Source organism: Thunnus albacares, chromosome 1, assembly GCF_914725855.1.
Source record: "Thunnus albacares chromosome 1, fThuAlb1.1, whole genome shotgun sequence".
NCBI classification, from domain to species: Eukaryota; Metazoa; Chordata; class Actinopteri; order Scombriformes; family Scombridae; genus Thunnus; species Thunnus albacares.
In genome coordinates this window covers 28,741,546-28,764,755 of record NC_058106.1, presented here as the reverse complement: position 1 = coordinate 28,764,755, position 23,210 = coordinate 28,741,546, and the positions used below count along the sequence as shown (strand labels likewise).

The 23,210-nt window shown below is 40.3% G+C and overlaps 1 protein-coding gene across 1 annotated transcript in view; it reads left to right on the top strand.

The window, feature by feature from the left end:
- The window catches only part of pde8a (phosphodiesterase 8A), a 45,906-nt gene that overhangs the window by 19,654 nt on the left and 3,042 nt on the right, over positions 1-23,210 (top strand). The window contains exons 2-20 of the mRNA XM_044353521.1: positions 3,319-3,375; positions 6,938-7,128; positions 8,697-8,753; positions 8,958-9,012; positions 9,305-9,393; positions 9,634-9,712; positions 10,127-10,267; positions 11,043-11,131; positions 11,267-11,318; positions 11,414-11,456; positions 12,914-12,991; positions 13,222-13,292; positions 15,522-15,686; positions 19,089-19,137; positions 19,300-19,435; positions 19,541-19,739; positions 20,836-21,053; positions 21,898-22,030; positions 23,009-23,173. Coding sequence (XP_044209456.1) covers positions 3,319-3,375; positions 6,938-7,128; positions 8,697-8,753; positions 8,958-9,012; positions 9,305-9,393; positions 9,634-9,712; positions 10,127-10,267; positions 11,043-11,131; positions 11,267-11,318; positions 11,414-11,456; positions 12,914-12,991; positions 13,222-13,292; positions 15,522-15,686; positions 19,089-19,137; positions 19,300-19,435; positions 19,541-19,739; positions 20,836-21,053; positions 21,898-22,030; positions 23,009-23,173 — 2,067 coding nt within the window. The remainder of the gene's footprint in view (positions 1-3,318; positions 3,376-6,937; positions 7,129-8,696; positions 8,754-8,957; positions 9,013-9,304; positions 9,394-9,633; positions 9,713-10,126; positions 10,268-11,042; positions 11,132-11,266; positions 11,319-11,413; positions 11,457-12,913; positions 12,992-13,221; positions 13,293-15,521; positions 15,687-19,088; positions 19,138-19,299; positions 19,436-19,540; positions 19,740-20,835; positions 21,054-21,897; positions 22,031-23,008; positions 23,174-23,210) is intronic.

Sequence of the window (23,210 nt, the reverse complement as noted above, 5' to 3'; positions counted from 1 at the left end):
TACAGTTTTGTGACAAATAACTCTTTTGATGTATATACAGATGTGAGTGTTGTTTTAGGATGGTTTATATTGTGTATACATGTTGCATATTCCTATAAACATTTTTGCTCAGTTAAATGATCACAAACTAATTAAAAATGCATACACAATGCACGGAGGTTGGGAGAAACAGGATGGTTGATAGGAGGCCACAGCTCATTTTTGTCTTAAAGGTCCCTTGGTAGGTTAATCTGGACCCAGATAGTTGGAATTTTAGATACAAGAGGTAGTGCAAGGTAGGGCCTCAGTTAACTGTTATTGTCATTATCAATTAATCAGTGGATTATTTTCACATTTGTTCCATAAAGTGTCAGAAAAACTTCAATAACTAATAATGTTAGTTTTTAATTACAGCGCAAAATGATTGCTCTGAAAGTCAGTAAATGATAATAATGATAAACGATAGAAATGTAGAAGTCAAAAAAAACTATGAGGACCAGAATGCATCGCATTCAACACACACTTCTATTCAGCTGTACTGTGCACAGCTGCATCTGCGCTATGCCCAACCCAACAAACTTGCCTGATTAACAAGTGCACAGAGAGACAGCGAGAGAGATCCCAGTGTGACTGGTACAGCACAGCATATAGCAAGAGGGCGGGACATGGATTACGTCACACACCATGTCCGTACTGCCCGCCTGCCTGGCCTACATGCTCACTCACTTCCCCTGCTTTGTTTGCCTCTGGTTGAATGCCAGCATGATGTTTGCGGGATGCAAATGCTTGGCTGAGTGATTCATTGCAGTGTGTGCGTGTGTGTACTGTACAAGAGGAGTATGTTGCCCCAAGAGGATGGCAGACTGGTTCAGCTGTGTGTGTGTGTGTGTGTGTATGTGTGTATGTGTGTGTGTGTGTGTGTGTGTGTGTGTGTGTGTGTGTGTGTGTGTGGCAGGCTGGGTATTCGAGTTACACAACCTCAGCTGCAGTTGCATTGGTTGTGTCAGTGTCAGTTAGAGAGGGAAGTCTCCCTGGATGGAGACACAGAGCGCTGCGTACCGCTCTGCTAGGCCTCAGCTAGCTGGAGGCCCTGTGGCCAAACTCCATACGTCAAGGCCCTGACCTCAGCTACTTCGCTAACAAACGCCATCACAGTGGAAACATGATTTGTGTGTGAGTGTGTGTAAGACATTTACCCAGCAGTAGTCTTTAGAAGAGCTCTGTTTCACCTCCACAGGAAAATGAATGGGTGGGTTGAATCTCTAATCAAAGTTAATAAATCTGGGCGCTGAGTTATTTGTTCTGACACACGTGGTCAGAGTCATTCAAATCATATCTGACAACGGGAAAACTGGGTCTTGTTTGGTCAAACCCTTGTGGAAGAACATGAGTTTGTGGCATTTCCATATGTTGGTCTTTATTGTAAAGCCACACACACACACTCTCTCTCTCACACACACACACACAAATACACACACACACACAAAAATACACATGCATACTGTCTCTCCAGCGCACATGAGCCTATCATGCGACCAGGTCCTCGTGTCTGTGAAAGATCAGATGATCACAGAGCATCAGCTTGTAGCCATCCTGATACCATACTCCTTGTTTGTGGACGCTACAACAAACAGCCTAGTGTCATGATGACGTCAATTTGGCTACAACCGAGGGCTAATCAGCTTTTTTTCCCCCTTTGTTGTTTCATGGAGCTTTCAGAAGGCTTACAATTTAGCAAGAAGTGATTTACTGCGGCCTGGCACGCTCTAAAATTCCTCTCTGTATTCCTCCTCACATGTGTAGATTGTTTACGGAGAAGAGGAATTCTAGAGGGATGGCGGTCCGCAAGGGGCTTGGTTGCTATGGTTACTAACCCCTGAGCTGGGTTCCATTTAGCAGGAAGGAAGCTAAATTATTTGCAGACAGAAAAGAGTATGCTCATGTAGGGAAAGTGTAATGAGTTGAGAACCTGTCTGTTTGGAATCAGTCTTTTTTTTAAAAAAAAATTATTTTCACAATTTTAGAGATTTAGAGATTAGAAGAATAAATTACAGGCATTCAATACGAGAGGCGCTAGTAGATATTAATATATAACTAATGTTCTGTTTTGAGCCCTGGAGAACCCGGGTCCTCTTGAACAGTTCTAAAAACATACTTCATATTGTTTTATCACCTTCATATATCACAGCTTTTACCAACTTTATGAAAATTGCATAAAAAATTATTTTAAAGTGGCGACAATGGATTTATATGTGTGATTGGTGTCAAGAGTACTTTTTATACAGCACAACTCAAGTTTTATAACAGTTTGTTCATAAAAAGTCTAATAAGGAATTAGACCTCTTATGGCAGCAAACCATTGCCATAATAATTTGAGTTATATTAGAAACTGAATACCAAAAGTTGAAATTTAATCATTACTGAATGCTTAATATTGAAATTTAAAGGTCACAGAATTTATTACACCGAAATATTTGACTTTCTAGTTGTGCAATTTGAAAAACTTTACTTCCAGTATATATTTGGTTTAGGGTTCTCAAATTCAGATAGAAAATTCATGGGCCTAATATTCAAATATTATATTCAAGTTGCTGCAAGGTCTTGTTGATTCCATTCTGGCTCGATTGCTTTTCCTTTGCGTCCGTTATGTTCAGGTCTGAATCTTAGCGTCTGTTAGTGTCTACATTTGACCAACCGTATTTGAGCAACCAATTTTTGACTTGACCTTAATTTTTATATCTGAAATAGAGCAAGAATGTAGCTTTTGAATATTAGGTCAGTGAATTTTCTACCTGAATTTTAGAAAAAGAAACATACACACAAAATTTTTGAAATTGCACAACTTGAAAGTGACTATCGAGAATTTCAACATTCAGTCTTCAGTTGTGATTAAATCTCAAATTTTGGTATTCAGTTGTTGATATCATTCAAATTATTATGGCAATTATAAGCTTCTATAACCTCTTTGGGTATTTTTATTAATAAATAGTCCATCTGACAAAAAAACATGATATATTTCCTTATTTATATGTGATAACAATGCTTTATGGTTATTTCTGTATTTTGTCACCTTCATAAAATGTGTAAGCTCAGTGTGTCGCAAAGGGAAGGGCCATTTTCTGCATATTGGGGTTTAATAAGGTCAGAAGAAAAGATTTTAAACAATGTTTAAAGGGGAAAAATAGGTTGATTTTGCAATTTTATATAATTATCGTGGAAGTGAAGCCAATGTCAATAAAACACAGGGTTTAAAATATGAATGTGTGAATAACAAAAGAAGTATCACATGTGTGAAATGATGTTTTTTCTAATCTTTGTATTCTTCTTGTTATCTTTCAGACCACATTAACAGAGGTGCAATTTGGACCAATGAAGTTATTTAAAGACCCACTTCAGGTATCGTAAAAACAATGCCAAACATCTGAATGATTGATGCTTATGTGGTTGAATGCATTAGGCTTTCCACGGAACAACAGAAGTGCCTCAGTGAAATGTTTATGTCCGTATCATTCAGGGGCTTTTAGTCGAGCCATCAAGCTAAACTTGGTGCGACTGTCAATATTTGGTAGCATTTCTTTTGGATTAGTATTTCAAAACGTCGCCAACTTTTGTTTGCAGTCAGAACTAATCTTGAATTTCACAAGATACCACACCTCGCTATGAGATTAAAGAAAAAAAAGTCCCCATGCAAACATTCAAAGAAGAGAGAGAGACGGATGGGGGGGGGGGGGGGGGGGACTGTTAATGGACGTATTGTATGCTATGCAGCCTTGGGTAGTCAAGGCAACAAGGCCAAACATTTACAACCAAGAACATACCATAATGAACAATGCACGTTATGGAAGAACTGCACAGAGGATCCATGGACCAGTTTCGTCACTGCAAATAGGACATTCTCTGACGTTCAATGGTTCATTATACAGTTCCTCTGGCATGTGTTGCTGCTGCATGAAAAGTCTTTCAAAAGTCATTTCTCTTAACAGTATAAGAAATTTGGTTTTGTCTTGGTTTCAAGGGTGCATGATACAGCAGGAACAATGAGTTGATTAATTGACTTCAGTTGTTTCTGTAGCAGAAATGCCAAACATTGGCTGGTTACAGCCTCTCAAATGTATGTGCTGATGTTCTTTGTCATATAGTTAACTGAACATTTTTGGGTTTTGGACTCTTGGGGAGACAAAACAAGACATTTGAAGACATCACCTTGGGCTCTTGTTTTTTCTCCACAACCTTTTTATCATTTGACAGTCTTATTAGCGCTTCCAGATTTTGATTAAAATAAAACTGCAACATCTACCAAACTTTGTGAAACATGTTTCCACTGAACAGCAGCGTGTTATGAAGTCACTGCGACTGGAAAAGAAGTAAAAAAGAAAAGCAATACATTAGACGTCCTGTAATTTAACGCCATGTATAAGTGCACAGACTCTGCTTTATTGTCTGATGCGCTCCAGTGTGACCACAGTAGGAAAACGAGGTAGAGAGATATCCCCTTCCTGTTTTTGTCACTCACAGCTGATCCTGTCATGCCCTCCTCCTCTCTACTCCTCCTTTTTTCTCGCGGCTCACAGGATCTGGCCCTGTGTTTTCAACAATGATGTTTTCTCGACAGAGCGATCAGACCCTGCCAAAATGCTGGCTACCCCCTTCGAACTAGTTCTTCCCCTTTTGCTGTTTCTCTGCTACTACATCTGCCTTTTCCTCCTGTTTCTTTTCAGCATATTCTGACTTAAAAAACACTTTAGCTTGAATGTTCTGTGAGGTTGTTGGAGTTTTTTGTCCGTTGTGACTGGGTGTGTTACTACTGAGCGAGGCGTATCTGTCTAGTCCCAGCACAGGCATCAGGAAAAATGACCTTATCTCAGCCTATATTACCCCTGTTCCTCCACCGCAGCCGGAATGTTGACTTTTCTACCAACATCCCAATGTGGAATTCTGATCTAATTCCCTGTGCGTACCGAACATAGCTGCAGGACTCGGTGGTGATGTATTTATGACCCGGACACTTATTGCCGCTTGTAAGGAAAATGTTCAAATGTGGAATATGGTTTGCATTAGCAACACCCCTCTCAGGCATACGGGCTCCCTGCTTCTGGCCTGCAGGCTGCGTTTTGGTACTTAAATAAAGCCTCACCGATCATCAGAATGAATCAAAAGGACAACTGTCAAAACAACCTCTATCCCCTCATTGTGCGGAGGACAGTAGCTCTAGTTTTCTCAACAAAGTCAGGTCTTTGTGCCCTAACTCAATTTTACAGGTGTGATGCAAACTTAAAACTGCAGAACAAACTTTCCCTTCTTTACATTCATTCTGCTACCTGCCAACAGTTGGAGATGACGTCTGTTTGAGAGAGTGACTCATGAATCTACTCTTAGTGCAGCACTGCTCTCGGAGGCGGGCCTAAATCTCTGGTCCAGTATTTACGCAAGTGAGGGGTTATATGAAAGTATGCTGGCAGAGAGAGAGAGCACACTCTCAATGGCTGGTTTGACGGTAGCAGCAGCACTTTCTGCCACAGCCTTGGCAGACCGGTGGGAGGGGCCGCAGCCAGTCAAGGCCACCTCGACTAATTGTGTCATAGATCATGGCAGTGGACAATAAAATCTCTGACGCACCCGAGTACGAGCCGAGCCTGATCAATCAGGGCCTGTCCGCTGGAGGCCTGAGGTCACAGTCAAGCCCACACTGCAGGCGGATTAGGACGACAGGTGCAAATGAGCATGAATGCAACAATGATGACTTGACAACTCAGAGCTGTTCATACATTGTGGCATTTTTACTGGACTAATTCTGTATCACAGGGCGGAGGCTGGTCATTTCTGATGTGTTATGTCCGTTTCTCTAATCAGATCACAGCTACATATCAATTAGCCCTCTAGCTCTCATATGTTCTATGATAAATAATATTTCCAGCTGATATTTAATACAATAGCTGCCGTGTGACAAATCAAATGAAGAGACCATATTTTCATATGTACAGTTTGTCTTCATCAGCTGAAAGATAGATGTACAGTTGATTTTACAATGCTACTTTTCAGCTACTTAAAGAAAAATTATCATCATCATTATCATCAAAGTGTGCTGAAAGGAAGGATTTGTGGAGTAATCGATCAATCAACAAAAAGAAAACGAATCAACAACAATGTTGATAACTGATTTATCGTTTAAGTGGTTTATCAAGTAAAAATGTGAAAAATAAGTGGGTTTCTATTTTCTCAAGTGTGTTTTATATCATTTAAACTGATTATATATTGGATGATTTTTCAAGATGTTTTATAAAAATGAATCATCGATTAGATGTAAAAATAATCAACAATGAAAACGATGTTCTTTAATCGATTAGTTGATTGACACAACATTAATCACCCACCAGTACTTTCAGCCATTTTCTTAAGAAAAAATGCTCAAATTCAGTGGTTCCAGGTCCTGAAATGTGAATATTTTCTGGTTTCTTTAGACTTCTATGATAGTACAACTGTTGGTCGGGACAAAACAAGACTGAGGTTCTAAGGTTCCTGCTTAGGTTGCATCTCGGGCTTTGGGATATGGTGGTTGACACTTTTCGCCATTTTCTAAAATTTTTTCAACCAAATGACTAATTGATTAATTGAGAAAATAATCCACAGAGAGCCACTAGTCTGTGGAGCTCATGAAAGCAAATTCAAAAGCACTTCTTAAAACCTGTATAGACCTGTTTACATGTAGATTTCAGATTTTTAGTCTGCCTTCTTCTTTAGTCTTTTTATTTTATGTAGTATGTTTACTCGTCATTACCATATTGCCATCTTTGAATGTTAAGTTTGTATTATACCTTTTTGTAAATCATATAAATGGTGAAATACAGACTTTATGTTTGTTATCACTAGAAGTAGTAGTAGCGTGACACTGCAAGAGGTCATTTAGAAAATACAAATGACTCAGTTGGTTACATGTGCTTAGTCATCTCTCCTTTTGCAGGTACTTTTAGTTTTTGCCAAAGAGGACAGTCAGAGTAATGGCTTCTGCTGGGCATGTGAGAAGGCCAACTTCAGGTGCAGCATGGCGCGAACACCCGAGTCGGCTCTTGAATGCTTCTTGGAGAAGCATCACGACCTCGTCATCATTGACCACAGACATTCCAGACACTTTGACGCTGAAGCACTATGCCGGTAGGCCTGTTCTCTCATCATCGATGTACTTGTAACTACTTAATGTTGTATTTCTGGAAGTGGTTTCCAACCTGTGTTGTCTGATGTAGATGAATTCAGGTACCACTTCACCAATACCTGTCATCATGTTCCAAATGTGTCAATTTGAACTGATTTTAAACGACTTATCATACTAAACTATACAGATATAAGGACATTTTTATGTGTTTGATAATGTACCATATTTGTCAACAATTATAACTTATTATATGAAGACATATTTTATATTATTTGCAACTATTAGTTGATTAAGCGATTAGTCGATCATCAGAAAATCAATCGCCAACTATTTTAATAATTGATTCATTGTTTTTAGTATTTTTTTTTAAGAAAGAAATGTCAAACTTCTCTGGTCCCGGCCTCTCAAATGAATATAATATAATACAAATTATATTCGTAAATATGAATATTTTCTGGTTTCATTAGTCTTCACCAATGAAAAGACATTTTAGGAACATCACATTAGGCTTTGGAAAACAGCGATTGACGCTTTTCATCATTTTTATTTTTATAGACCAATTGACTAATTGATTAATCAAGAAAATGAATAGATAATGAATATAATCGTTAAATTGCAGCTGTATTTGCAACTGTGTTTTACTATAGTGTCATTCATTATCTGATAATATACCATGGGAGGAGTTATAGTTGTTGACAAATAAACACTTATATGTACTTACAACTACATTATATTTGTCATTAAACCATTTATTAATTGTTCATATGCTACTTATAAATGCTGAATAACGGGAACTTGAAGCAGACCTTTCTGCTTGCTTGGTAACTAGTTTTCAAGCACTATCAGTCGCACCTAATGTTCAGATGTTACAGCTGACTCAATACATGGTTATATATTTTTAATCATAATGTAATTTCAATTTTATCAGTTGAGCTGCTCCACAGTTTTTCCACGTACCCCATGGCAGCTGCAGAAGTGCCCCTGGTTGTGAATTACAAATATAGGAGACACAGTTGAATTGAATGTGTGTCATCTAATCCAGACCAGATGATCTTGACTTTTCGTGTTACGGTACATTTGGTAACACGTGTGATTGTGACTCTGCTGGTGGGGTGAATGGCCGACTGACTTTGGTTTTAATCAGCTTCCATCACATGCTACCTAGTGGAGTCATGTCAATGAGAAATGAGCAGTGCCTGCCCATACCACTCTCTATCTTTAGCCTCTGCCCAAACCAAAAACACATTTACAAACATTCATTTGCCCTGCCCAGCGTGTATGTTAACCCTATTCATTTTGGCCAATCCATATGTTCAGTGTACACGCACAGGCTCCGATGGGGAACTAAAGGGCCTTTATGACCACTGGCTGGGGAAAACCACAGGCGGATGAGTGGCCCTGTACACTGCATTCTTTCAGAGGCCTAGGCCTGCTCACAGAGCTCCACCACTGGGCTCTGCCTGCCTGGGAGAATCGGAGCGTGAAAAACTGAAAAATACATTTATTTGATGCCATGGGCTTTTCCACCAGCTTGCTCACTGGCTAAAAGGCTCCCTCTGTTTACATTCAGGTCAATTAGAGCGGTCAACTCTTCAGAAAACACTGTGATAGTCGCCGTTGTGAAGAGGTACGTACAACTCGCTGACCCCCTCTTCTTGTTCTTCTTGTCTTTTTAGGTAGCTAATGATCAGGAGCACTGTCAGAATTAAAGTGCCTGACTCAGTGGAGGCCTAGAGGCCTGCAGTCTGTCATATGAAGCAAATATTGATGTTCTCCAAACAGGCATTTGTCGTGGCGATGGTTATGTGCTAACATGTGTCCTCTTTTTAAGGCCAGACAGAGAGGAAGCCTCTGTGATGCCCCTGATCAATGCCGGCTTTAATAGGGTGAGAGACATTCTGTGTGAATGTGTGTCTTCTGCTGCTTGTATTTGTATTATTCTTTTGATATGTTTTTTTATATCCCTTCTGTCAACACTCAATATAAGGCAGGGATCCAGATTGTAAATCCTTTTTGTTTGCTCAGGAGACAGATGCATTGAGTTCCCCATACCCGAATCATTGCTACTCATTGCATTAGCTGCACTATAACATATCCTGTAATGGCATTGATTTGAAAATGGGATTTTAGTTGTGTTTGATTGATCCGTGTCGCTTGGTGTTGCCCTCTGACCCTCAGAGATATGTGGAGAATGCCAATATGATGGCCTGCTATAATGAGCTGCTACAGCTGGAGCATGGAGAGGTGCGGGCGCAGTTCAAACTGAGGTGAGTTGTGCAGTATTGTTGCACTGTGGTGTAGTTCAATTGTACACCAGTTACAGTACATGGCGCTTAATGTAGACCTGTTGCAATGAGAGCAAGATATCAAAAGAAGAAAATTCTCCATTTTATGCCAATTTTAACACTTTCTCGGACATGAATGAGTGTTCACTGAGATGCCAGACAGTCTGCTTGTTGCATATAGTAACAATGAGTCTGGTTGTGTTCTCTCTCCACCTGTACAAGGGCTGGAAATGCTATTTTCACAGCTCTAGAACAAAGCCAAGAGGCCATAGAGATCACTTCTGAAGATCAAATAATTCAGGTGGGTTTCAAATAAACGTCTTCTTGCATTGTTGTGATGAACTGTTTATTCCCCTCTCTCTCTTTCCTTTTTTGTCCTCCCCCCTCCTTCTCTCTCTTATTTTCTCTCTCCTCTTCTGTTTTAGTGCATGTTGATGTCTTATGATCCCAGATCTCAGTAGTGATAGTTGCGGTCTCTGTCACTCTGAATGGTTCCTTTTGTTAACTTCAAAAGAACTGTAGCCTGTGTTATCACACTATGTTTTCACATGAAATATATGTTTTTGAGCTCCATGAAATAAGAAGCAGATGTGTCAGCTTCTCAGAAAACGTATCATTTTGGTCGGTCGAGGCCCATCGTCATTACTGTGTCTGAGCTCATGGATTTTGTAAACGGCAGATCAAGCCTGAACACTCTCTCACTTCTCCTTCACAGTACGTGAACCCTGCCTACGAGTCCATTATGGGCTACCAACAAGGCGAGCTAATAGGGAAGGAAATAATAGAAGTGCCTAAAAGTGAGAAGAATAAGCCTGATCTCCTTGAAACAATAAACTCCTGCATACGGAAAGGAAAGGTAATAAGCATTCACAAACTTATCTTATTATCTATATTTTACGTTTCAGGCCAGACTTAATTTTTAGTGTTGTTTGCTTGCGCCTTGTGCTAACAGTAATCTCATCGTGAAGTGAATGGTCACATACATGGTTCATAATGTGATTGCTGTTACTCTCACTTAGATAGTTTTGACATATAATGTAATTGTCACTCTAGACTTTATCGCTTCACAATCAGATCACTCTTGTGAGCGCTGTAGCTATCTGCTCCTGCCTTTGTGTCTGTGCATGCATGCGTGCATGTGCATCCATGTGTGCTGTAAGTCTGCACCACTGGCCATCCTGCAGCTCTGTTTCATGTGCATAAGAACTGCGGTTGATGGCTGTGCTGTAATCTAACTACACAGAGAGCGAAGGTCAGTCCCAGACAGGCTAACAGCAGGAAAGGCCTTTTTAAGCTGCCACCGCAGTCTGTAGGTGGGGGGACATGAAACAAACTCACAGGACTCCAGGAGCGCTCCTCCTACCCATTAAAGCAACTTTCTGCTCTCTGAAATACTCTGACCCGCTCCACCCCACCACTACCTCACCTGCACCACAAACACCACCATGCTACACCCAGTCCACACCCATCTTTAGGGCCTTTTGAAATGTTAAAATCTTATGATTTCTGTATTTTTATGATGACCATACATTGTGTTTCTATGCTGGATCTTAAGTATGATCTTCTGTCTGCACAGTCTGTGTCTGTATGTCGCATTGCCTCTCTCTCAGTTCTGGCTTGTTATGTTCCAGGAGTGGCAGGGGATTTATTATGCCAAAAAGAAAAATGGAGACAGCATTCAGCAAAATGTGAAGATCACACCTGTAATTGGACAGGGAGGGTGAGTGACAGAATGTCTTGCTAAATGTAAATTGTCTTTCTAGCAACTGAATAATTGCACTGGATGATATATGAATGAATAATGATTTGATCCCTTTCTTTTCAACATGTATTAATAAGCTTTTGTCGTTCACAGAAAAATCAGACACTATGTGTCTATCAACAGGCCTTTAAATGATAATAATAAGGTGAGATGAGTTACCAGTTCTGCTGAGTTGTAGATGAATAAAAGAAGCGCTCTGGTCTGCATGTGTCAATTTGCTTTTTCCATCTGTCCATGCAGAGTGATAAATCCAGTGAACGTGTGCAGGCAGAGTCTCAAACAGGTAAGATCATTTTCCAATTCTCTCTGCTACATACAAATGGCCTCTGTAGATGCCAGTCTGCTCAGCCTTAACCCTCATCATGTGATTTATTATGCAAAACAACTCCAAGGACTGTGGAGTCACACAGATTTGAGTAGTTCAGGTTCTCTCTGCTGGGTATTTATCAGCATTAGCGATGGATGTTCTTTCCATGACAGAGTCACTTGTGATCTGCCATGAGGTTGGAGGATTTGAGGGCCAGCATTGTGTTTGTCAGCAGGAAACACAATATTTAGTTCCAGTGTTACACAGACGGTACACAGTGCTAATTTAAAGTGAGTTATTTGCAGACACCAAATAGAAGTTGGCTCAAAACGTCTTGGAACTGAATGAGAGTAAATTGAAAATAGTCACATCTAGGAACCTTAGCTTTATAAATTTAGAAACTCTAGAAATATGTCAGTAAATGTAGTGCACCAAGCCAGAAACAGTGATTTTGTCTTTAATCACGACCTATATTTTAAAGAGCAGATTAACCAGTGTCCAGTCCTGCTTTATCTAGTTGAGAAATATCTCAAATGAAATAAATTCTTTTTGTCGAACAAAAAACAAAATTTATCCACACTTTTATTTCTCCTGAACTAGACTATTGTTCCTTTGCTGTATTGTGGTATCAACCATAAAGCCAATTCACAGCTGCAACTGATTTCAAAATGCAGCATCTAGGCTCCTGACAGGCGAACAAAACAGGGATCATATCTCTCCTGTGTTGGCGTCCTTTCACCAGCTCACTGAAAAGAATTGACTTTGAAATCTTGCTGTTGGTTTATGAAGCTTTGCATGGTCTTACAACACAGTATATTTCACAGTAACTCTTATACAACAGTCTTCTGATTAAGGGGTCTAAAGGTTATTATGTGTTGTGCTACAACCCCAGTGTAGTGAAAAATGTATTAAAAGCTTTCTTCATCTTCTCTCTGGCCTTTCACTGTGTCTAATTGCTGTTATTACACCTAACGCGCGCTTATAAATGGAAAAAACCAAAACGGAAATGTCCTTGTTTTCATTATTTTTAACTGAAATATACAATATGTCAATAGCGGAGCTCTCTGCCTTCTTAGGCAGAAACAAAGAAAAATTTCTGTGATCACCATAAAGATTTCTTTGAATCAAATCATGTTTCGACTGGAGTCGTGCGCGATCTGAAGTCTAAATAAAGTCTGCAACTTGAAACAAATGCATAGATTTATGTTTCCGACTTGTTCCCAACCAGTTACTACAATTTCACTAGATAAAAACCTCAAAACAAAACTTTGAGAAGCCACAAAATCAAGAAGTAGAGTTTTACTGATCAAAAACAGTATTTACTAAATTGCCAAGGACATAGTGATGGGGGCCAAAGTCAGCCTTGTCACTTAAATAAATGTGTGATTATGTGTTTGTGTGTGTGTTAATGTAAGGTTTTCTCTTCTTCCCAGACATCCAATCCAGTAAGCACAAAGACCGGAGGAAAGGCTCTCTGGACGTCAGATCCACAACGTCTCGGGGGAGTGATGGTGAGAGTGAATGATGGAAACTCTGCTTATGAAACCTCCCCAGTTGTCTGTTTGGATCAATTGTTGATTGGACACACACACACACACACACACACACAAACACACTCATTAGATATGAGTAGGAAACTGCAGTTTAATTTGTCATTGAATCTCCCTCTTTTTAAAGGTCGGTTGAATCAGAGTTCAAGTTGATAATGTGTTGATTATCTTTTTCTTTTTCATCCTGCCAGGGAGCTCACAGCGAAGGCACTCCTCAATGGCCCGAATCCACTCCATGACTATAGAAGCTCCCATCACCAAGGTGGGTTAATCTCCCTCCCCATCATCCCTCCCAGCCTCCATCATATGATTAGCAGTTTGTACTGATGTTTTGTATCTCATGACTGAACTCTTGGGTTATAAAACTGCCACAACCGCCATGAGCGCTTCTTGTACAGCGACTAGCACTAGCAGAGTCTAGAGGCCACGCATACCATGTCAAGAGGAGATAGGCTGATAAAATGCCACATTTCATGCACAAGACAGGAAAGCATGTTGGACCAGAATGACCTGCTGTTTCAGTGGTTTATGTAGTCTGCAGCCCGGATAGTCGGAAACAGAGAAAGTCCCCAGGGATGGGTCATATGACACACTGCAGTTCCTCTGCTGTATCATTTGACTGTGTAGTCAGTCCCTGTAGGCGTCATCCTCTCCAGAATAAAGCACTGATAGAACTGCTGCTGCTGCATGTATGTGTGTATGTGTGTGTGTGTGTGTGTGTTATATGCCTGCTGACCTCACCGTAGGTGCTCATTGTTAGAACCTCCAGAACCTCTGACTTCTTCTCTGGAGGTCAAAATGTAAATTTCTCTACTTCTTTTTTGAGCTCCATACCACAAACCTTGTCCAATCGTATTATATGACTTAGAAATATTTTAAAATGAAATACATTTTACATTTTTACGGCACTAATGCCATTTTACCGGCTTTGATCTCATGTCTAAATTATTGCAACTTCCTCTTTAATTAAAGGAACAGTTTTACATTTTGGGAAGTACACTTATTCACTTTTGTGCCTAGAGTTAGATGAGAATGTCGATATCACTCTCATGTTTGTCTGTTCAATATGAAGCTACAGCCAGCAGCCAGTTAGCTTAGATTAGTTTAGCTTAGACTGGAATTGATTTGGATTTAGACTAAAATTAATTGGAAACAGCTAGCCTGGCTCCGTCCAAATGTAACAAAATCTGCCTAGCAGCACCTCTAAAGCTTATTAACTAGCATGTTATATCTTGTTTGTTTGATCCATATAAAAACTAGAGTGTAAAACTTTTTCTGGTTTGTCACTGTATGGTTGCCCGGCAACCAGCTGAGACCCCAGGAAGACATTTTTACCAGACAAGATAAAGTCCAGCACATAACCCTTTATAAAACCACAAACACAACCTAAACAAACTTGACATAACATATTAATTAGTGAGCTTTAGATGTGCTGGTAGGTGGATTTTTTTTTACAAATAGAGAGTGCCAAGCTAGCTGCCTCCATCTGTTTCCAGTCTTTATGCTAAGCTAGGCTAACCATGCCCCAGCTGTAACCTCATATTTAACTTACATATGACAGTAGTATAATGTTCTCATCTAACTCTTAGCAAGAAAGCGAATAAGCGTATTTCCCAAAATGTCCGACTATTCCTTTAATAACAAATGTATCGACTGACTAAAGACCGTACAGGCCACACTGTCCTGGTCTAAAGCGACAGGGGACACAGCCATTGCATGAAGGACCCTGAGGACTCAGGAACAACTTGTCTGAATAAAACAGGGCTGGCTGAATCAGTATAATCTATTTTTTTATTGGAGAGTTTATCCTGAATTTATTTGATTTTGCCTGAGTTGTCCCTGTTACCAATAATTTTGAATTCACTTTTGTTATTGTTGGTTTTTAACCTGTCGCCTTGTGTTAAGCACTTTGTTACTCTTCTCTTTTGTCGGGGCTGTAAACAACAATAATAAAGCTGATTGCAAACAAAATCACTGCCACTTTTGTCTGCACTTGTCAGTGTGGTACTAAATTCTCCTCAAAATGTTTTCTCTGATGTTCCTCATCAACCAGCAGCAGATTTTTTCTCTTTTTGTTCCTATTTCAGCCAATTTCCTTTCAGTTAATCCCTATTTATTAATTCCTATATATGTACATCAATATGTTAGATTGCGCTTGTTAATTGCTTGCACGCATACAGTATGTTTTCAACTATCTACTATATTGTATTATTCAATAAAATGTAAGGATATTTTAAGCACGAACACTATGACAGATGTAGGTTACATGTGAGTTGTCATGTGATCATTGAGAGCTGCTCCTAAAGGTTACTCACATCTCGCTGTATTAGAAGTAAGTCACGTGATAAATACTGTATATCATTCTTCCCCTTCAGTGAAGAATTTTTCAACTTCCAAGTTGTCTGTTTAGAGGATTTTCCTTGAAAGATAAATACTTATCCTGGTTTTCGAAAAGCATCTACAAAAAAAATATTCTTATTTCATCATCCAGGTGATCAACATCATCAATGCAGCGCAGGAAAGCAGTCCTATGCCCGTGGCAGAGGCCTTGGATCGGGTACTGGAGATCCTGAGGACCACTGAGCTCTACTCACCACAGCTGGGCACCAAGGATGAAGACCCCCACACGAATGATCTTGTTGGGGGGCTGATGACGGTAAGGAGCAAGAGGGGCCTTCGAGAGGTCTGAAACACCCAGACTTCTTCTTTCTGCTACGAATGAATCAACTCCCATATGAGGACGCGTGTCAGAACGTTTGCAGGATTCCACGGTGATAACACGCATGTCCACGTGAATGTCCATGAAACATTCACTATGAAGGCCAATGATATCATGTGTGAGAGTCAGGAGATGTCCGTGAGTGTGTGTGTGTGTGGACTTTTTGTGAGCATTTCTGTTCATATCTGGGGGAGCAAGAGAGAAAGACAGCGAGAGAGATTAACAGACAGCAATGGTGAAGTACAGAAGTAGAAAGAGTGCCAAGTTGGCAGTCTTGGCAACAACCCCAGAGGAAGTGTTAGATTGTCCTTTGTGCTCCTGTAGGCTGGAGAGGAAAGCCCACCCCACCCTCTCTTTCTCCCCCCTCTCCCTCCCCCTCTCCCTCCCGCTCTCCCTCCCTCCCTATCTCTCTCTCTCTCTCTCTCTCTTGCTCTCTCTCTCTCTCTCTCTCTCTCTCTCTCTCTCTCTCTCTCTCTCTCTCTCTCTCTCTCTCCCTCCCTCTCCGCACACATGCACACAGTCACACAGTCACACTCACATGAACCTCTTCCTCTCGACTCCACAGGCCTGGAAACATCCTGTTCTTTGGATCAGATGAATAAGCATGGCTTTACTTATACATGTACACTCTGGATACACAGAGGCAGAGAGGTGTTACACGTATTATAGACCTTCCTCAGAAAAGATTTGTTCTGCATAAGTGATAAAGGCTGATGAAACCAGAGAGCCATGAGATGTGAGCGGGGGTGTTGTCTAGTTTTAGACGATCATTTATGTATGATCATGTTGGTTTATGAGGTTCCTGTGTTGTTGTAGGAGTCCTGCTTTCTTTTCTGTGGAACGTTACAGAGATTGAAAACTTTGGTTTGTTTTTTTTTTTTTTTAAACTTTTCTCAGGATAAACTGACCTTTCTCACCCCTCCATAGCAAGGTGTCAGTTTGACACTTTACAGAACTATCACTGAGGCTCAAATAACCTCTGGCACCCCGCTGTGTCATGAAACGAAATTTATGACACCCGACTGGGGCACTCGCACATTCTTTCTATTGATTCATCTGAATCAAGAGAACCTTAGGAAGAGACACGAAGGATTAGCAAAACAAGACTTTAGGATTGAGATGTGACTACACGTCTCATCAAGTCGGTAATGAGATGATCATATTGTTTTATGAGGTGCCTGGTTGCATATATATTTCCTTGGCTTTGCAGTTTGTTGTGGTGAGGTGTGCTGGGCCTGAACTCAGAAGACCCAGAGAACATAAAGAGAAGAGTTGTCATCTTTCTGGGGAGAAAGTCTTAAAATAGCTAGTGTGTACAGAGGCAGCGCCACCATGAGACAATGCTCGGGTCAAAGATGAGCCAGTCTCCTCTTCCTTTTTCACTTGTGAAGTAAACATTTCACTCTGCGACACACACCCATGAACTCTCTGACGCCCAAAATATATATCTTGTGACAGTATGACTGGAAGATATGAGCCTTTCATTAGCATAGCTGACAAGTGGCAAACATGTTTTTTTTTTTAAGAGAAATGAAGGTTCACAATTTTCATGTTTTCATGACATACAATAGCCTGAGGATATCATTTTATACCTCATAACAATATCTTTTAAAGTCAGGCGTCACAGTGAGAGACAAATTTAAACAATATTTCCTTTTTTTTTTTTTTTTTACTATATGAATGCAAAACTCTCACAATGGTTGTTTACACATTCGCAGCTGACATAAAAACCACACAGGGTGATAAACTTTTACTTTCCCACTTCTTAGCATGTCTCCTATTATAAACAGCTGATGCAAATCACAGTCCTAGAAGAGCAGGGACAATAGAGTTGTAACCACTGAGAAGCCATGTTTGATTATTTGGGTGATGAAGTGTTACCCCATTGCAAAGCCCCATTTACTATCTCAGCATGCAGCAATGCCCAGAAGAAGATAAATGTCATAATGGAATCATTCACTGTAGATTATGTGACATATGTACATAAATTTGCATGGTGTCATTTCTGACACAACTATTACAGTTCATAAATATGGTAATTATTTTCTAAACCGCATATTGCTCTCATTAATTAGCTCAGCTCGACTGCCTCATACCTCCCCTCCCTCCGTATGCTAGTGTGGAAACGATACGAGGTGTCAACATAACGTAGTCTCCAAAATATTGTGTCACAGCACAGATGAAAGAACACTCATAAAAGTGTTAATACGGAAAATCTGTCTTTGTTTCCTCTTATTTATACTGTTGTGATTTGTTACGCTCTTGCCTCAATCAGGATGCATTTTCTTCTGGAGTTACATGAAAATGTAGCAACAAGGCGAAGATCCAAAATGTGACTCTTGTTTTTCATTTAAATCATGAGAAACAACTCACCCAAAAGCCTTGGTCGGGAAAAGCACTTGAAAATTAGCTTTTTAGAACTGGGTGAATTTAGGGGGACATTAGTTCCTGAGAAATTGTTAAAATAAACCGATAAAATGACCATTTAGTTGGACATGATTTTAATTTTAATCATCAAAGCAGTCCAGATATTTCTGGTGCTGTGAGCTGATGACCTTTTTTTGATGACCTCCTGACTTGCGGCTAAACCTGAGAATCATTTGTTATATTTTGTGGGTCAATAAAACATCTGTGATGGTTGATACATACATGCAAGTCACAGGAACATGACAGGTCTCACTCAGCTTTCTCTCCTCTTACATAGAAGCTATAAACACGGGATATTTGCATTAGATCTTCAGTAGGAGAAACATCCAAAAGCTGTCACAGTCCAACAGATGTGAGGTGCTGCTCATAATGTGGCTGTTAAAGAGAGTTATAGCTATTTAATGCATTTGACCAAACAATCTCACCTCAAAGTCCAATTAGTAGCTCTTTTTATCATATTACATGGTCTTCTTCAGTAGATGGAGTTTGTTCAGTGGTCATGGAATTAGACTTGCAGGTCGCTTCGCCTCATAGAGACTGAGGACAATCTCCCAGGCTTTCTAATGCTAATTTCTCCCAACAAACCCTGCATGGCACAACCAATCCAAAGTCTTTAAGGTGGCCCTTCATATTGGGGTGGTGTTCACTACGGAGGAGAATGGGGGGAAGGGGGGGGGAGGCATTTTCAGTAAGGCGTGTCCTTGACAAAATGTAAGGGGTGTAGGTTTGTTAACAGCTGATCTCACGGCCATTCAAGCAACTACCGTGTGTTTAGAAATCCCCAGACGGTCGGTAGGCAGAGATTTCTGATGTCTGGTATCGCAAGACTATCATGGAATTGCAGATGTTTTGAACTTTGACACTCAATTAATGCAGTAATGCTCACAGGATCTTGTTCTTTCTCGTTCACAGGATGGTTTGCGCAGATTGTCAGGAAATGAATACATCTTTTCAACAAAACGTGAGTATTCAAAGCATTCAAGAGGGACAATATAAAGTGATATGATCTGTTTTAGAGTTCAATGTATTCTTTCCTGAGCATGGAGAAGTACTGAACTACAAATTTCTAATCTCCCCTTGTTCATCTGAGTGCCTGCTTTCTTGTCTCCTCCCTTGCTTACAGAGCCCCATCATATTCCCAGTCACCTGACAACTCCTCTGTCATTAAATGACATCCCCCCTCGTATCGCCCAGACCATGGAGAACGAGGACTCTTGGGACTTTGACATCTTCAACTTGGAGGCTGCAACCATGAAACGGTGAGGCAACAGCACATTTACACAGACAGACTGGATCTAATTAATTTTTTTCTGAGTGTGGAAGGAGAGCTTGTGTTAAACTACCATGCTTGAATCCTCCTGCAGACCTTTGACCTACTTGGGCATGAAGATCTTCTCTCGCTTTGGGGTCTGCGAGTTCCTCAACTGCCCCGAGGCCACTTTGCGCTCCTGGCTGCAAGTAATTGAAGCCAACTACCACTCCAGTAACTCCTACCACAACTCTTCACATGCAGCTGATGTCCTGCACGCAACTGCATATTTTCTCTGCAAGGAAAGGGTCAAGGTAAATGACCAATTAGTAAGAATTGATACTATTAAAGAAATCTATGCCAAGTTTTCAAGACGTGGCATTTTGCTTTTCAGAATGCAACCTTTTTCAGCCTTTGTGTCCCTACATCATGAACTAGATAAAAAAAAAAGTGGCGAGGAACCCTCTTTTACTGATCTTATAGTGTTTGTGATATTAAGCGCCGCTCTCTGCCCAGTCTTGAGTGAAAGGTGTTCCACCTGAGCTCATGCTATCTTACAAAGTTGTGGTTTTGCCCAAGTGTGTCAGTGGCTCAGTAAAACTGGTCAAGGGCATGCACCGGCTAAGCTGATTACCAGACTGTCTATTTCTGACCTCAGTGGAGTGATCTTTCATTGGCTTAGCCAGTGAACTGTGAAGTTACATCACCCAAGGTTAATGAGTCCCTGGAAATGTACAGACAGGTTAGACGGTCTGTTATGTCACAAAATTAATTTAAAAATGTGGAATTATTTTGATGATCTATACACTGTTGTGTGTTTTACACCTTGTTTGTTCTTTATTTATTGTAAATGGTCAGAGGTGCTTCCTGTAGTCCTGTAGAAAACTACCCAGCAAGCGAGGAATGACTTCATAAATATGAGGCCTAAAATAACATATAGCTGTGAACAGCTGTTTTTTCTATGTGCTCACTTTTATGATGAACTGAAATTATTATTTAGCTTCAACAGTAGCTTTGAAATTAGATTAAATTCAAAATAAATTAAACAGTATATTGTGTGACGTCTGGAATGCACAAATATTTCTGTATCCTGGAAAGCTTAGGATCCTCTCTAAATGCAGCTCCATTAAGGTGAACTTTAAACATCGTAATAATAAATCACAACTGTCTTTCACGATGTAGAACTACTTTGCGGTTCAACCTGCAGGCTAAACTCGACATGCGTCATAGTTTTATCTCCAGTGGGATGTGACATGTGTAGCGAACAGAGCAGAAGGTTATGCTATGCATGTTATATCCTGCCTTGCCAAACTGCACCCCTGAAAACAAGAAGATCATGGTTGATTTTTCATATATAGCAACCTTTCCAGTTTCCTATAACCACAGTTTTCATGTCGTTTGTCCTAACAGCAAAGTTTGGATCCCATTGACGAGGTGGCTGCCCTGATAGCCGCTACTGTGCATGATGTGGACCACCCAGGCCGCACCAACAGCTTCCTGTGCAACGCAGGAAGCGAGCTGGCCATCCTCTACAACGACACAGCTGTGCTAGAGAGCCACCACGCAGCACTGGCCTTCCAGATCACCACCAGAGATGATAAGTGCAACATCTTCAAGAACATTGAACGGTAGGTCATTCTCTACGCAAGGACCAGGTCATCTCGAAAAAACGAAAGTATCTTTTCACGTCTTGTGTGATCATAACTCATCTGAAGTTCATAGGATCAAGTCAAGTAGATGTAGTCTTTAATATGTATTTACATGTCTGAAAAAAATCCTATTTACCTTGGTTTCTCTAAAAGAAAACTAAGCTAATATTTTTGACTGACATGATGTTGAGAAGATAATGACTGAATTTAAAATTTTGGCTGAACTATTATTTATTTTTATTCAAAAAGCAAAATTAAGTTACACTCCTGACTGTGTGCTTATGAGCAATATGAGTGATGACAGTAAAAACCCAAGTTGTATGACCATTTCTTGCAAACTCTGCTTTATTAGATAAACAAATATTCTGTAATGCCCAAGTTTGAGAAAAACTCTATTATGTTTGAAGTGCTGAGTGTTTAATTTCTTTACAAAAATAGATTTTGATACCTGGAGTATCATGGGGATAAGCTAAGACCGCGTATGTGCCAATGAAAGCAATACTGTGTGTGTGTGTGTGTGTGTTGACAGCGGTGGGGTAGTAATGTGATTTGAGTCCTAAAGCAGAATAGCTCACATGTGCTGGTCCCCTCAGAGGGGGAAGGTGAACAAAGCATCCATTCATTGCCACTGTCACTGCAGTCAGAGGGGGAAAACTGTTCACACGGGTTTCCATGCTATTTACCACACTGTCATCTCGCTCTCTTCTCCCTTTTTCTCCTCTCTCTGCCTTCCCCTCCTTCTGATTTCTGCCCACCTCTCTCTCTCTCTCTCTGTCTCTCTCTCTCTCTCTCTCTCTCTTTTTCTCTCTCTCTCTCTCTCTAGGAATGAATATCGAACACTACGACAGGCCATCATTGACATGGTGCTCGCGACTGAGATGACCAAACACTTTGAACACGTCAATAAATTTGTCAACAGCATCAACAAACCGCTGGCTGCACTGGAGGAGAACGGGGTGAGATTAACAAGGAAATGTTTTAGCACCTTTTTAAAAAAGCTTTAATATTAATACATGTGTAGAAATGGTAGGTTTCATTTTAACATTTTAAATAGATTACGTGTGATGACAGACGGGAGCGTTCAGATACCAGGTAAACATAACCATTGTCATCTCTTTCTGCCGCACATGGGTGCAGAATCAAACTCAGTCCGACAGTATGCGAACAACAATAGTTTAAGGGCTTGAGAGATGATGATACTGGTTCAGGGGGCTTGCAGCCTGTTGTTGCCTGGGCACAGATATCTTTGTGGGGAGAGAATTTTACAACTTGGTACCATCTTTCTCGTCTCTGTGTGGAATGCCCAACACAGACATTTAAAAGTTGTCTTGCCTTTTTAAGGGCAGGAATGATATGAATAAATGATATGAGTGCTTAATCTTTCCCTGACCTTTTTATATTGAATATGGCCACTTTTAGTTTAGACAGATTATGCATTTAATAGTTTGGTTTAAACGGTAATTAAAGGTAAGTTTAGTTAATAAAAGGACTCTTTTGCCTCTTAGTCTTTATGTCTCGTACTCTGCCGTTTCATTGTAAACCTTGAGACCTGAAGCTCAAGAATAAAACAGGGACTTCTCTCTTCTCGGCTCAGCAAAATAGACCTTCTGTACTTCTGCTTAACATAATTGTCAGTGAATTCAATCTTGAAACATACAGATGGCTGCAAATCATGTGACTTTCTGAACCATGCTGTACTCTTTTTACATCTAAGTGTTACAAGAGCTCATAATGAACTCAACCTGAAAACATGCTCTCCTCCTCCATAAAGACAACTAAAACCTTTATCATCAGCTAGTTCTATACTTAATCTTTCCAGTCGGTTTCATGTACAGACACAGTAAGTTATTTTTAAAGTTGTTAAGCGGCTGTGTGTTGTAGCGAGCTTTAGTACTTCAGCTTCCTTTGTGCTAATGGTCTGCTTCTGTTTTCAGGGAAACAGTGATGAGGAATCTGTCAAAAGTGTTTTGACTTCTCCCGAGAATCGCATCCTTGTCAAGCGGATGCTGATTAAGTGTGCAGACATCTCCAATCCATGCAGGCCTCAGGAGCTCTGTATAGAATGGGCCGGACGCATCTCAGAGGAGTATTTTGCACAGGTGATTAGTAAAACTAACATGATGCTGATGGTTTGGA